This window comes from Hakea prostrata, chromosome 4 (genome assembly GCF_041222555.1).
Source record: "Hakea prostrata isolate BN-2017 chromosome 4, UWA_Hpros_2, whole genome shotgun sequence".
NCBI classification, from domain to species: Eukaryota; Viridiplantae; Streptophyta; class Magnoliopsida; order Proteales; family Proteaceae; genus Hakea; species Hakea prostrata.
The window spans coordinates 43,949,285-43,965,618 of record NC_142603.1 but is presented as its reverse complement, the minus strand read 5'-3'; the positions used below and the strand labels follow the sequence as shown (position 1 = coordinate 43,965,618).

The following is a 16,334-nucleotide window of genomic DNA, read 5'->3' as shown; positions in this document are numbered from 1 at the left end:
CGATGGATAAAACCAGAAAACGAAAATAAACAAAAACAGAGAAGATGAGAATGTAGATGAGAATAGGGGCGAAGGATAAAACCATAAAAAATAAAAAAACGAAAACAGAAAATAGAGAAAATGAGAAGGTGAGGAAGAAGAAACAGGAGAAATAGAGACTGAGAAACAAGAGACGGCGACGATGTAGAACAGAGAAGTAGAGAATAGAGGTGGAGAAAGAAAGAAAACGAATAGAAAAAAAACCAAAAAAGAAGAGAAAGTGAGGAAGAAGAAGTAGAAGAGGAGGTGGAGAGACAGACACGGCGGTGGCGGTAGAAGTTCTCAGAGTGGCGAAGCTAGGGTTTTTGAAAGTTCTCAATTTGGCTTATTTGAGGTCTTTGCTAATTGCAATGAGCATATTCATGTTGAATACATCCATTTATAAGGTTCATACAAAGCCTCTTAACAGCTTATCCATTTGAGGTGAGACCAATATTCTTGAGGTGGCAAACAGGTTTGAAGGCCTTAAATTTTTCTATGTTCTTAGGATTGTTAAAATGCAGCAGTTGAGTTGATGTCCTAGTCAGGAAATTGACCATATTCTACTAAGTAATTATTAGAGCTTTGTGTGGCCACTATCATAGTTTGTTCTCAATAAAATTACTAGTTCACTTGAAAAATGGAAAAAAAACTCATTTGAATATATTGGAATCTAGATCCATCTCCAACTTCCCAACAAACGGTCTTCTGTAACACAAGTATAACTTTTAGTTGAAGTTTTGAGATGACTTCGTGATTGAAACTTAATAAAAGCGAACCAGTCCAATTCAATTACTGATTATGAAGTATGATTATGATTCATACGAATTGTATCTAGAAGACTAGAACCAAACTAATCTACACCACTGGATTAGCATTTTGGAACGATTGTACAACCTCAGTCATAGGTCATACAAAATTATAAAGTAGACAATGCAAATCTAGCAAATCTTTGGTCTCCATCGTGTGGGAGATCGTGACCGCGATATTTTCTAGTTCCATTCCATCCACTATTGCAGGATTTTGCTTGGGAGTAGCACTGTTTCCGGCAGCGGATGGTGCAGATTCATCGTTTGGTCCAGAATAAATTTGGATTGTACAATTACTCCAAATTAAGTGAATCACATATAAGCAATGTATACGTCAGCTGCTCGGAGCAGCACTGCTTCCAAGCAAAATCCAGTACAAAGGCAAGAGAAATCAACTGCTCATATCAAGGAGTCCGGATTTGCGACCCGTCGGGGGAGCACTTTGTGCTCCTCTGACGGCTTACCACCACAAAAAACAGGGGGGGCCAGGGTGGTGATGGGAGATTTTTTTTTTCTTTTTTTTTTTTTTTCATATTTTCAGTGGTGGGCCCCACCTTTTTTGTGGTGGAAAACCCGACGGGGAGCACAGAGTGCTCCCCGTCGGGGTGATGATCCGGATTCCATATCAAGACCCTTCTACCTAAAAAACAAGTCATATCAATCATAAAAGCCCCTTTACCTTTTGCGGTAGGGAGCCTCTGATTCAATCTTTCAAAATTCATTTGTGATGTTTAACGAAGAAGAAATTTCATTTGTGGGAGTTCAAATCTCTCCACCTAGCCCGCCTGTCAAACTATCCTCACACATTTACAGAAGGTAGTAAGACCCACACTTATAGGGTTTCTCCATGTCAGGTAAGACAGCGTGAGACCTATACTCATGTGAATATGGAAGGATGATCTGGTAGATAAGTTGGATGAGCGTCCATATCCTCTACTCCCAGCTGTGCCCTCTGGCTCCATATTCACATGAATGTGAAATCTACATTGCCCAATCTAATAAGAGCAAACCTAACACAATGTGGACCCCACGCTCGTGCGAGCTTGGGGCAACCCACCATGTCTCAATCCGGGAGTCATTCCATCGGTTAGTTTCACATGAATATAAAGAAAACAGAAACGAACAATCACTGTGAAACTTGCAACAACCAGTCTTTGTTTCGTAAGACAAAAAACAACCTTTCTTGCCTGCTCTTCTCTGCTCTCGTTTTCTCTAGACATGTCTGGTCGGATTCGTACAAGAATACAAAAACCCAGCTTGAAAATCGAATGCCTAGTAAAATTCAGACAACTAGAGGTCATTAATGGCGGGCTCTGCTCTGTTGTCCTCTCTTATTCCAGAGCTCGGTACGTCCTCTTTCCTGGACCTGGAAACTATTGTTTCCATCACTGTGTTCTTTACTCTACTTTGTGCTTGCATCGTGATCGGTCATCTCCTAGAAGAGAACAGATGGGCTAATGAGTCTATCACTGCTCTTTTTCTGGTTCGTTACTTCTCCACTTCTGTTATATTTTCTGAATATGAGAGTTTGACGTTCGGTTTGGCCCAGATGATTTATACTCAATGGTTGGTTCTAGGGTTTATGTGCTGGAATTGTTGTTCTGTTGGTGACCAAAGGACGTAGCTCGCGGATACTTAATTTCAGCGAGGAGTTATTCTTCATTTATCTGCTTCCTCCGATCATTTTCAATGCTGGGTAAGAAACGTTTGAAGTTAATTCTTAGCCATTTGGGTTTCTGATACTCGCTTCTTCCTCTTGGATGGCTTAGAATTCGACCAACACAGAATCAGATCAATTTTGCAGCAGAATAATAATTATCCTCCCCCTGATTCCCTCCTGCTGTTCTCTTGCTCATATATTGTTTCTCGGGTTAATCTGTCTTGAACTCAGATGGACCATCTTGCTTGTTGGACTTAGATGTTGCAAAATGTGATTTTCAGCCTGATTTTAAGACATAATATTTTCTTGGATGAATAAAAAAAGCTACACTATAGCAAACTCCAGAGAGGGTGTTCGGGTGGGGGTGGAGGTTGATACTATGCAGCCGCTGGAGTATGCAAGTGTTTTCAGATTAACAAGTATCTTGGTGTTGTTTGTTGATGTATGAGATTTGAAGTATATTTCCAGTTTTCAGGTGAAGAAGAAGCAATTTTTTCGCAACTTCTCAACAATATTGTCATTTGGGGCTCTTGGCACACTGATATCATTCTGCCTTATCTCTGCAGGTGAGTTTAGTATACATGCCATTGATTCCCTACCTCACTCTTCCCCAGCCCCGCACAACCTCTATTATGTTCCTTCTCTTAAAACTTAAAACACTATGTTGAACAGTACGTGAGTGACTTAATTGAGAAAAAAAATTGTCTTAGGCTTCAATTCTTTGACACAAATATCAATATGGTGGAAAGAAAATGCAAACAAAATAGTGTTTCCTTTCTTCTTGTTTCAAAATTGGAAAACTGGAGTTGGTGTGTTGGGCCGAATTATGTAGCTCACTGTCTTGCCAGTTGGGAGACCATAAGAGTAATAATAATGCCTTCTGAGTTGACTACTGAGATATAAAGAGATTTTCCTTATGATACATGGCATCAGTGTCAAATTCTAGAGTGGGCCTAGATTCACTGGCATCCTCATGATTCTAACTTTGTGTTGCTTTCTCTCCCCTTTGTAGGAGCAATTTATCTTTTGAAAAGGATTGGCATGGCATCCTTGCGCATGCAAGATTATCTAGGTGACTATTACTACTCAAGCATACTAAGTTTGGAATTTAGGTTTCATATTTTGCTCTTCTGTTTCATATTGAAGTCCTGAGGTTGGTGTTATTGCAGCTGTTGGTGCCATATTATCAGCCACAGATTCCGTTTGCACATTACAGGTTATTCAGATTATGTCTAGATGGATTCAAAATGTCCTTATATATCTAAAGCAATTATAAGATATGATACTAATATCTGATCTTTGTTGTCGCAAAGGTTCTCAGTCAAGACAAGACACCCTTACTTTATAGTCTTGTATTTGGGGAGGGAGTAGTCAATGATGCGACCTCTATTGTACTTTTCAATGCAGTTCAAAAGCTTGATCTCAGCAGTTTCAATGCTTTACTTGCCTTGAAACTTTTTGGAACCTTCCTTTACCTCTTCTCCACAAGTACCGCCCTTGGCATAGCAGTGAGTTTTTAGTTCTTTGTTTGTTTATGTACAACCACATGGATCACTGTAAGCATGCTGGGTATATGAAGTATATGGTCAACTATGTAAGCCCATGACCAGATATGAAGAAACTGCTTCATTGTGATGGATTTTGATATTAATCTTCAAAATATTTGAAGTAGCAGTTGTTCTTAGAGTCTTTCATGGTACTTTTTCTTACAATTACTTGCATCTTTCTGTTTGTTGGAATGGTCCGTTTTCAAATGATTTGAAGTAAAATTTATAACAAATGCGTAACTTTTCTGTCATGTTTAAGTTGATGCCAACCTCAAATTTAAAACTGCAAAATCTTTCACCTATCTATCTTTGGATGTCAATCGGTCTTATTTCTCTTGCCCAAGCTCAGACTACTACTTAATATGTAATCCCAGCATTACCCTCTCTCCTGTTCTATTTTCTTTTCTTTCCCCCATTTTCTGAGAATTATATTTTGTAAATTTGGAGGATATATCTGTTATATTAATAATGATTTTAATGTCGCAGCTTTAAAGCTTAGAAAGTCATAAAAATAAAGCTCTTGCTAGCTTAAACTTGTAGAAATTAATGCCTGGGGGTTGATTTTCAAGTTTCCTCTACTTCTTAAAATTGAGATTCTTTGTTCCAACTTTTTGTTATCGGTATTAAAGACATTCTTTTTCGTTTGTGCGAGTTGGGGAATTCAAGTTGTTATCTAACTATACCGTTCCTTGCTACTTTCCAGGTGGGTCTTATCAGTGCCTATATGATAAAGACATTATATTTTGGAAGGTTTGATTGAAAACTTTAGCTACACATTTGAAGTCCTTTTGTGTTGGTTCTACTCCATTTAGGCATATCTGTGTCTGATGGTGTTCAAGCATCCTACTGCTTTAACTTCTAAAGCTACTTCCATATCTATTAGATAATTTTAGCTCTACCTGAAAGTACACATCACACATGAGTCATGACATGAAAATCTCAATTGTATGCCTCTTCATATTTAAGGAAGAACTCATTGATTTTTTCAAAAAGGAAAATAGAGATAGGAGTGATCCAGACTTCGATTCATAACATTCTAGTTCTTCAACTAAATAGGATCTCTCTAAATAGGATTGAGCTTTACTGTGAGTGTTGGTTAATTTCTTGTACTATTAGCTCATGTACCATTCATATACATTTGGGTAAACGACAGTTACCTCCCATAGTAGTTGGCTGAATGACACCTAGACCTCTTCGTAAATGACACTTACATCCCCTCTGCTGTTAGAAATATGACAATAAGCCGTCCATTTTCCCTGTTAAGTGTAAAGAAATGTAGATTTCATCTCTGACATTGTTAAAATACTAAAGTAACCCTTAACTTAAAACTACCTAAAAGAGTAAGTACCCCTAAATGATTTTTATTGTTCTGTAAACCTTCTTCGAATAGAAGATGTGGGTAAAGGAATTCCCTACTCTGCTTGATTCTCTCATTGGATAACAAGACTATAAATTGGATACTTTCATATTCTTCTATTCCTAATTATAGTTCTTTCATTTTCATTTTCTCTCTACTTGAAAATAAGTAAACAGAAAAAGAAGGCTGATCTAGCATTCTGGAGGACTTGCAAAGAATTTGATTTTGGGAGATTTGGCATTCCTTATGGATTTGGAAGAGAATGGGATATATTTGTTCCAATCTATGCTTCAAGCCCTTTTGTCTTCCTTTGTTTTCCTCTGATTGACCCTAGTTCTTCCGAAATAGCAAAAGCCTTAGAACCTTCAGTATTCAGATTTGAAAAACCCTAGAATATCTCTCTTTCCCCTGCATTTGCACTATCACACCTAGGAACTGGAAAGTGCTATTATACAGGCAAGAATTGAAGGGTCAGAAGCGGGAGATCTTCACAAAAAATTAAGGCAGTTTACTGAGCTTCTTGCCTTAAGTTACACGACATCAAAACCCAAACTCTGTCCTTTAAACCAAATGGAAATAGTAATGAAGAAACAAGCACAAAAAGTATTTAAACTAACGGAGGAGAAAAGGGGATCCGAGTGCAAGTATGGAAAAACAACCCTAACTCATACAACCAGGAAGCTAACTCTGCACAAATCATCAGAAAATAAAATGCCGAAGTATGTACTACAAAGATTCTGCCCCCCCCCCCCCCCAATCCAAAAAAAAGACCACTTCTAATCGTCGTTGTTTCTGCCTGATTCCATATATTATGTTCAACTCACAAAATTGGCAGCAAGAAAGAGGGCTATCAGAGTGTTAAACTGTAAAATCATAGTTGCTCATATCCATGCAGACGTCTGCCATGTTGAAGGTCTGGAGAAGAGGAGTTAAAGATTGGAAAGGAGCATCATCTGAATCTCCTTCTCTTGCTCCTCCTCCTTTTGGGACTTTATTCTCCATCTACATCCATTGGATTGTGATAAACAAGGATAGTTTAAGGTTAACACTAAAAAATCATTTCAGTTAAGGGCATTTTGGGGTTTTAAAAAAATTTAACAGCGAAGTACCGCTTAACAGGGAAAATTGACAGTTGGGTTCTTATCAGATGTGAGCATCATTTGCACATTATGAGGGGGTCTATGTCATACATGTTATTCAGCCAACTAAGAGAGGAGGTCACTATCATGTACTCTTTACTGTCTTCTTTTTCTTCTTTTTTCTTTGAAAATGACTTACACTACTTCATAGGGAAAATTACTGTTGCCCTCCCTGCCAGGACTATGGCTGAATTACTACCCTATCCCCTGAACTTTTTGAAATTACTAATTGAACCTTGTACTTTGCCTACTTTTACTGTTATTCAAGTAAGGGGGTAATAGTAATTCTAGTAACGCAGGTTATGATGAGCAATTTTGCTGTAGTCTAGGGGACAACAATAAATTCCCCTGCTTTATATTATTTTCTTTGGTTTTTTTTTCCTTCCCCTTTTATTGGGTGTGGTTTGAAATCATTAGCTTTTACAACTTCTCTATTTGATTTCGTTAGAACACTAGGCTTGTATAATCACCTGCTAAACATTAGATCTTTAGGATCAAAGGATCAAAGCATTACTGATTACCTTCCTGGACCCCAGTGCTTCATTTCTTAAAGAACAGCTTATTTGTGATTTCCCAGCCACAAAAAGAAAACAAAGAATAAAATTAAAACAAGAAAGAAAGATATATGAAAAACTCATATATGGCTTCTTTATAGTGCCTTCAATTAATGAAAAACCCCAAACTATTTATTATCGTGAACCAGGTCACTTTGCGAATCTGACTTCAGATTATTGATCTTTCAGGCATTCCACAGATCGTGAAGTTGCAATTATGTTGCTTATGGCATATTTATCATACATGTTGGCGGAGGTAATAAAGTTATTGGAGCATGAAGGTTTCCTTTTTAAACTTGGGTAGATTTATGAGGATGGCCTCTTTGGCATGGAATAAAAAGGAAAATGATACTGACTTTTCCCTTGTTTTGCCATGGCTGGCCACATGTGTAGCTTTGTCATATACCCTGTGAGAAGTATTACAGTTCTTAATTGGATATTTATGATATGTACCTCCATAGAAATTCTATTTTCCATATTTGCATACAAGAATTCCTTACTATCCTCCTTGCTGATAGAATAGCCCATTTCTTTTCCTCCATTAAGTTACTGATTTGGAACAAAAAGATTTAGTGTAGTTCATCTACTTGAATTCTAGATCTCATGCAGTGCACCTCTTAGCCTTCAGTTATTTTCCCTAACAATAATGAATAACTTTTTTCTGCTGGCAGCTGCTATCCCTTAGTGGGATTTTGACAGTTTTCTTTTGTGGCATTGTCATGTCGCATTATACATGGCATAATGTTACTGAAAGCTCAAGGATAACAACCAAGTAAGACTGTATCTTCTTAAGTGTTGTTTTAGTTATTGCACCTTCTGGCTACACTCACTATTCTCCAGGGGTGGGTCTACCTCTTAGCATTCTTTTTAACATTTTAATCTTGGTTACTCATCAAATGCAGCATGGCTTTAAGTGGAAAACTTTTTATTCCTGATGATTTCATGATTTCAGGCATGCATTTGCAACTATTTCATTTATTGCAGAAACTTTTATATTCCTGTATGTTGGTATGGACGCATTCGATGTTGACAAGTGGAAAGCAAGCCATACAAGGTGAGATATTGGTTCTCTATAGTTAATTATTGATTATTATTTTTTTGAATTTGCCATTGTTTTGCATCTGATGTGATAAACCTAAAAGTATTTAAAATTGTCTTTGTTTGGAATTTGAGATCTGGCATTTGATTGGGAGCCTTCAGCGTGGTTTTTGCTGCAGGGACAAATATGCTGCTGTTAGATAATTACTGATATAGTATTTTTTTTTTCTTTTCAAATCATGCTTGAAGCAGACTCCTTTTTGTGCTGGGTGGGACTTGAGGCTCAGGATCTTGTAATGAAGGGGATATCTCATCTTATCAGTGACCATGCAATATGCTAGACAGTAGGCACTTTTTTCCAGTTGCAAATAAATGAGATCTACTGCACTTTTTTCCAGTAGGAAATAAATGAGATCTACTGCCTTTTAGAAAGTATCGAACACACCTACTTAACTTGCTTGCTTTGATCATTATAGTTCCACGAGCTTACATTTTCTCTAGGGTTACCTCTATAGGCGTATTTAGAATTCCAAACCTTCTTTCAATTGTTCCTAGTTTCTTTCCAAGAACATTAATGCAGTTTTTCCAATAAAGTGGATCTGTCATTTTAGTAGGACCAGCAGAAAAAAGAACAAGTATACAGAAGGTTGTAGAAGATGAAGAGAGGAAGCCCCCCCCCCCCCCGGTGGATAACTGAGCTTTGCATTATGAGAGGCAATTATATAATAGGCTGTCTACCAGAACCCCCATAAGTTGCTTTTTTCTTCTTTTCTTTTTTTCCTTTTTTTTTTGCCGGGGGGGGGGGGAGTAAGGGTCCTTCCAAGGAATGCATCTCCTTCTACCAGGAAACCACACAGGATAAAATACCCTCCCTGGGGAGATCAAAAGTAAAAGAACAGAAACACAAATTACTGCTTAAAATGAGATAGACATAAAGTAAGCGTAAAGTACCCATATTAACATGGGTAAACTATAACAGGAGCTACATTAGGTTTTCATTAAATGACTTTCAGATGTTTTGGAAGCCACTTTTTTATCCCTGCAGTAAGTAATTTTATTCCAACCGACTAAGCTTGGGAGCACACGTGGAGGTCTCCCAGTCTATTTGCCCAACAGTGCGCCAATCTAGAAATGCAGTAAGGAAAGTCAATAGACAAAGCCTGAGAGGCATCACTGGTAACCAATAAGAAAGCTTGTTTTGGACAACCCTTAAGATCCAGGGGAAACTTGTATCTGGCCATATAGTAGGCTGGAATTGAATCGCCCATATCTTCTGAAGATGTTGCTCACCTGAAGGGAGATTCTGGCCAGCTTTCCAACCTTCGTAGGAGCTCTTTTATCGCAGCTAAATCCTATTCTTTGGCCAGGAAAGACTTGATTGCTTCTTGGACTTTTGTTACTACTAAAACCTTTCTAATTGTATGAAAAGAAAATTGCTCAAGACAGCTGTGGTGTTCCCAGTTTATGGCTGCCTATCCTCTTCTGTATTTCCATAATCTCAACCTCGCACTGGAGCATGACATTCTTAGGCATAAAGATCTTCAAGCTCTAAAGCTGTCACAGTACTGTCATGGTGGATCTTCAATTTGGGTGCAGTCATGATAAGGTAGATGCAAGGGACCTCTAGCTTGAATCCTTCACATTGGAAATGCCTGCTTTTGCAAGCTATGGCAAATAGCCCTTTACTAGTAGGGATGGTCTAGCAAAAGCAAAGTGCGCCAATCTAGAAATGCAGTAAGGAAAGTCAATAGACAAAGCCTGAGAGGCATCACTGGTAACCAATAAGAAAGCTTGTTTTGGACAACCCTTAAGATCCAGGGGAAACTTGTATCTGGCAATATAGTAGGCTGGAATTGAATCGCCCATATCTTCTGAAGATGTTGCTCACCTGAAGGGAGATTCTGGCCAGCTTCCCAACCTTCGTAGGAGCTCTTTTATCGCAGCTAAATCCTATTCTTTGGCCAGGAAAGACTTGATTGCTTCTTGGACTTTTGTTACTACTAAAACCTTTCTAATTGTATGAAAAGAAAATTGCTCAAGACAGCTGTGGTGTTCCCAGTTTATGGCTGCCTATCCTCTTCTGTATTTCCATAATCTCTACCTCGCACTGGAGCATGACATTCTTAGGCATAAAGATCTTCAAGCTCTAAAGCTGTCACAGTACTGTCATGGTGGATCTTCAATTTGGGTGCAGTCATGATAAGGTAGATGCAAGGGACCTCTAGCTTGAATCCTTCACATTGGAAATGCCTGCTTTTGCAAGCTATGGCAAATAGCCCTTTACTAGTAGGGATGGTCTAGCAAAAGCAAAGTGAGCCGCATGTGACTTGGATTGCCCTGGCTCTAGGCTTCGAAAAGATTTAAATTGAATCAGATTCTCAAGTGTTGGTTCACTGTTTGTTGAATCCTTACATTTCTCATCCTCAAGGAGCCTTGATCAAACAAAGGTGCGTTTGAAGTGAACATGGTTGCCAATGGTGGATCTTCAATTTGGTGAAGTCGTAATAAGGTAGCTACAAGGGAACCTCTAGCTGGACCGAATCGTTCGCAATGGAAATGCCCACCTTTGCAAGCTACAGCAAATAGCCCTTTACTAGTAGGGATGGTCCAGTAAAAGCGAAGTGAGCCACATGTGACTTGGATTGCGCTGGCTCTAGGCTTCAAAAATAGTTGAATTGAATCAGATTCTCAAGTGTTGGTTCATTGTTTGTTGAATCCTTACGTTTCCCATCCTCAAGGAGCCTTGATCATACACAGGTGTGTTTGAAGTGGACATGGTTGCCAATGCAGAGTGTACCTCATGTACACATGGTGCCATGGTGGCACCGTAAGCAACTAGACAAACTGTAACCACGACTTCACTCTCAACCAAATCATCAAGATCTAATGCTGATGGTGGCTTTGTGGAGTTAAAGGCTTTGAAAGCACTGATAAATCAAATGGAAGGGCTGATGAGATGGAGGCTAAGGGAGAAAAAAGTAGTTGACCTAATGTTAAAGAGTAATCTATCTCACTGGTAAATGCCAGATGAAGAAGCAAAAATAAAGAACCAGAGTTTCAAGTGACCAAACTTTGTGAGGCTTCACCTACTAATGAACCATGTTGCGCTACAATGACCCTTATTCCACCAAAGTGCTTGCCCCTTGCTAATAGAGGGCAAAAGGAGGGTGGTCTACTATCACAAACAGATGCAACAAGTGAGAAAGCCCTAGCCATCTAGGGTACGGGTGCACACCAGTGACACCAGTAAATCTCTCATCATAGAAGACTGGCCTCTTCTGTAGCATGTGAGACTGCACCTATGGTGCAATCACTCCCGTGTGTCCGAATCCCAGGTTGTCCTCCTCCCCGAACTGACAATGTGTCCTAGGTACGGTACGGCTGGTTCAGACTGCTCCGGATGTCCAATGGTGATGGGTTGTATATGCTCTATGAAGCACATCAAAGTTGTCCAGCAAGAAGATGGGGCTCTATTGGCCCAATACCTTCTGGGCCATGGGAAAAATAGCCATAGATTCCATAGGGTTATTGTCAGAGGAAGAATAAGAATGTTTTTTGTTTTCAGAACTTGACCTTCCCCTAGCTTTACTGAAAGTGGCGAATGGCACTTAGTTGACACCCTTTATAAAGGGAAGCTAAGACGCTTTATTCAACTCTCAGCTTAAGAAGGAAAGCTGTTTTGGGTTATGAGTAAATCGAGGGAAAGAAGGCCATCGTTGAAGCATTAACTGAAAGATGCCTTTTGCCATAGTTCCTGCTGTAAGGCCAAACTAAGGATTTGAGGAAAATAGTCTTCCAATTTCTCACTCAATTTGGTCTGTCTTTTGCCATGGTGGCTTCTTTCTTTTTGGTATCAAAATATTGTTCTGGGGAATCCTTTTTTTCTTCTTCTTCTTCTTCTTCTTTTTTTTTTTTTTTTTTTTTTTTTTTTTGGGGTGGGGGGGGTGTGGGGGTGGGGTGAAGTATACATCAGTCATTTGCCCCAAGGAAAAGATTGATACAGGTAGGGTGTGTAGCAGAAAACATATGAAAAAAATCAATTGAAAGGTGTTCTTCTCACCCTGAAAGATCAATATGTGAAAATATATATAATTATTGAAAAAAAATTTAATCATGAAATTCTTTTCCTGCCAGCTTCCTTTTGTTCTTGGTAACTGAATGGAAATTGATAATTTGAATGTGGATGCAAGGTACCTAGAGCTGTCCCCATGAAATATAGATAAGGCTCAAGTTTATTTGGGATGATGTTGTGTAAATAGTGTAAAATTCAAATATTTACTTTATTAATTAGTCGTTATAAAGTTCAGAAGAAAAACATCTCCTTTACTTTGGTATGTAGGTAATGGTATTTTCCTCAGCTGATCTGGCATTTTCTTTCATTTGGTCTAGTAACATTTACAAGGAATTGGCTTCATGCGAATTTATGATTTTGATAGATGTGCCCTTTTGGGGTTTAACATTTAGTAGCTAATAATCTTTGTTGTTCCCTTTCTTTAAGGCATCCTGTTGGGTAAAGAGAAATTGGAAATTTTGAATTTGATCAATTACTGGAAATGCAATTTAGTGTTTTACAATTCTCACTTTTCCTGGCTGACACTGTTTTTCAGTTCATGAAACTAATGCTAGATATGATAGATGACATTTCTTGCTCATGTTTTCCTCTTTGTTTCAGCCCAGGGACTTCGATTGCTATCAGTTCGACACTACTTTCTCTGGTGCTGATTGGAAGAGCTGCATTTGTGTTTCCTCTTGCAAACATTGGTAATTACTTCAGAAAAACAGAGAATGCAAAGATAACATTTCGTCAACAGGTGATTTTCAAGTGCCACTGTGCACAAAGAAAAACAGCTGTTTCATTTTAACAGTTGACCAGGGAAAGAGATAACTTATACCCTCCTGATGATTTGAATTTCAGTTCATTATCTGGTGGGCAGGCCTAATGAGAGGTGCAGTTACCATTGCTTTATCATATAATCAGGTATGCCTAAAATGTGCAACTCATCTCCTAGGTAGCTAAGATGATCTTACAATGTATTTTACCTGTCTTGCAGTTTACAGCTTCTGGCTCAACATCAACATCCTCAAGAGACCGTGCCCGGATGATCACTTGCACCATTATTGTTGTCCTCTTTAGTACAGTGGTATGTCTTTTTTGTGCATTTCTAGTTTTCATATCCTCTTTAATCTATTATACAGAAGAGTGAGTCAGGTGTTCAGATTGTTCCTTCTGCTTTTGCATTTGCTGAAGATATCTCTATATGTATATAAATGTAGCTCCCTAAATATAACGATTTGCTAGCTGCATGCTTATTGCAATCTTTAAGTAGTCAACTAAAATCCTTTCCATCGTTTAGGTGTTTGGATCCATAACAAAGCCTATGATTGAAGCTTTGCTATTTCAACATTCAAAGCAATCAAATACAGATGCATCTGAAATCCAGAGCTTTGAAGAGCTACAAATCTCACTTCTTGAAAATGGATTGCCAAGCAACGAAGGTGGCCATCAAGCACCCCGTAGAAGTAGTCTAAGGTTGCTAATAAGCCATCCGACATCAACTGTTCACTACTTTTGGAGGAAGTTTGATGACAGATTTATGAGACCTGTGTTTGGTGGCCGTGGTTTTGTACCAGTTGTGCCTAGTTCACCTACTGGTGCAGAAGAAGAACCTTCTGAAATTTAAGGCAACCCTGTTATAGGAGCACAATTTCTGCTGTAGACATTGTTGTTGTAATAGCTGTATGTAGTTTTAGTTTTACCATAACTTCTATTAAAGTGCTGGGTTTTGGGGGTCTGTATCATATCAAATAAATTCAGTTCTTACAGTTGCAGAAAATATGTGTATCTGAATTTGCTCTTACAGCTAGTGTAAACTTGAAGAGAAAATCAATAGATAACCTCTGAAACTCTATGGGGTAGAGATGTAAACATTGTAAATCATATTTTCTTGACTCATTAATTTGTGCATTTTTCCCACTTTGGCATTGTAGATACTTCTAGAGGTTTTTTAGTGGTGGCTTTCTTGAGTGGAGGTGAAACTGATGGCACCTCCCAAAAGTGTTAAATATTACTGATGTTCACCTTTTTGTCACTGGTGGATCACACTTAATAAAGTAAGATGTAAGATTTTATTAAGTCCGATAATAAAATGATCAAAATACCTTTTTAAGTATTAATTTACTAAACTATTTTATGTCTCATCTCATACTTGATTTTTAAGTGGGTAATGGTAGATGAGATTTTGCTTTCTGAAGATAAGATAGAAATAAAATGGGATTGGAAAAGGTTAGGTTTTTTTTGTCAAGATCAGTTTAAAAAGATTGAATTATTAGGTTTATCTTTATTTATTTATTTTTTGGTTAATTCCAAAAAAAAAAAAAAAAAAAAAAAAAAAAACCTTGACTTCTAAACTTGAACCCGGTCTTTACTTAAAAGAGTGCAACAACTTCAATGGCAATCTACTTAAACTTTGCAAAATTTATTAGTTGTCCCAAGTTTATCAAGACGAAACGAATTGAAATGAAATTTAGCCAGTTGATTAAATTTTGATGAAATTTCGTCAAAATTCCCTTTGTATGGTGAATTATAGTTTATTATTTTTAAATTGTAATTGAGTTTTCATTACTTATTAATAATTTTTCCGATTCACATCCAAAAAAAAGGTATTTGTTCCTATATTTTTAATGAAAGTTTCAAATCTTTTCTTGTATATTCATGTTTACATTTGTGAAAATATATGATTCAATTTTTTTCATATACAGTTGAGCATATACCTTTATTGTTGAAATTGCCTGATTGGTTGAATCACTGATCAAATCTCTCCATTGCATCAACTTATCTTTGGCCAAAGACCAATTAGAAATGGATTAGTCTTCGGCGTGGCCTGCATTCCTATATGACCCATTTACTGATTTGCACCAAAGTGAACTCAACCTCTAGTTTTATGGGTTGATATCCAAGTTGGTGGCCAATATTATAAAAATCTTCGTTTTAGAGTTTAGGCTCTTTTTGGTATCAATTATGAGAATATTTTATTATTTTAAATTGTTTGGCATCTATTATCATTTTTTTAAATTTAAAATAATACAAAAGCCTTCAAAATTTTTAATTGTTGGCATTTATTATCAGTTTTGTCTATTTTAGATTATGGTGAGAATTTCAATCTCTTCATTTATGCAAATGTTTACTTAAAATTTTGTAATTAAGATGAGAGTAAAATAATCGATACACATTCTTTTATAAAAAACCATACTTTTTTTCTTCTTTCTCTTGTCTCACTTGCTTACATTATTTTCTAATAATTTTTTATTTTGACATGCCAAACTTATTTTTTATTCCATAATTTATTTTTGACAAAATTTACCAAACCATTTTTCATTCTTGACCAATAATGAATTGTTGTACTTATTTCTTTTAAATAGACATAATAGAGATTGAGAATTGATACAAAAACAGCCTTAGTAAAAAATGACTTTGTCATTGTATTCCTTAGCCTTAAATTATATTGTATAATAGAATCAAATCCAAAAATCACCTAATCCAACCAATACAATTCAACCAAAATATGATGTATTAAATTTTGGCCGAAATTTTTGATATCTTTAATCAATTATATCTATTATTCCTGAAAAGAAATTAATTACAATTATCTTTTATTATTAAATAATAAAACTGAGTGATGATATTAGGTATTTCAGTATTTGTAGTTGATTTTTTTTAAAGAATAAATAAATATGATCGTAAATTAAGGAGTCTATATATAATTTACCCATAATTGTATACTATTTTGACTTTGAGTATTTCAAACCTTTAGATATCTCTATTGAAAAAAAAAAAAAAACTTATTTGAAATGGCAAAAATGTCCAACCCATCGAGAACGATCGACGATGCAATTTCCATGTGATACCAGCTGTTATTGACTACTTCCCAACTGCAGTGGGTCCCACCAGTTGAAGCTTTCTTTATAGATTTTCATGTAAGAACCCAATTAGAATTTCCAAAGACAAATGAATGTCACCAACCGAAAAAGCTGGAAATCGCGTGGTCCCACTGCGGAAACCCCCAGTCAATCATGACCATCAAAACAGTGACAGTTGAAATCCAACGGTATGAGATCAATTGGTATTCTTGTTTCACGTAGAATCTCCGTTATTGGAGTTGGAAATGACTAAATTGGACACAGTCACATTCCAATCAAACCGAGGGTAATTTCG

General features: G+C 37.1%; 1 protein-coding gene across 1 annotated transcript; it reads left to right on the top strand.

Moving 5' to 3' along the window:
• Positions 1-1,978: 1,978 nt before the first annotated feature.
• LOC149019019 (sodium/hydrogen exchanger 1-like) lies at positions 1,979-13,915 on the top strand. Its single transcript, XM_089153106.1, has 14 exons — positions 1,979-2,310; positions 2,405-2,523; positions 2,956-3,053; positions 3,500-3,559; positions 3,657-3,703; positions 3,801-3,995; positions 4,738-4,784; positions 7,274-7,340; positions 7,756-7,856; positions 8,037-8,138; positions 12,795-12,933; positions 13,038-13,100; positions 13,174-13,263; positions 13,477-13,915. The coding sequence occupies exons 1-14, from the start codon at positions 2,131-2,133 to the stop codon at positions 13,801-13,803; spliced, it is 1,635 nt and encodes a 544-aa protein (XP_089009232.1). The 5' UTR covers positions 1,979-2,130; the 3' UTR covers positions 13,804-13,915.
• The last annotated feature ends 2,419 nt before the right edge of the window (positions 13,916-16,334 follow it).

What these genes read in the sequence shown, in the direction of transcription:
- LOC149019019 (XM_089153106.1), top strand. Translation starts at nt 2,131, where the DNA reads ATGGCGGGCTCTGCTCTGTTGTCCTCTCTTATTCCAGAGCTCGGTACG. An exon ending in AAGACATTATATTTTGGAAG is followed by an intron (nt 4,785 to 7,273) that starts GTTTGATTGAAA and finishes TTGATCTTTCAG; the next exon opens with GCATTCCACAGATCGTGAAG. An exon ending in TTGTCCTCTTTAGTACAGTG is followed by an intron (nt 13,264 to 13,476) that starts GTATGTCTTTTT and finishes TCCATCGTTTAG; the next exon opens with GTGTTTGGATCCATAACAAA.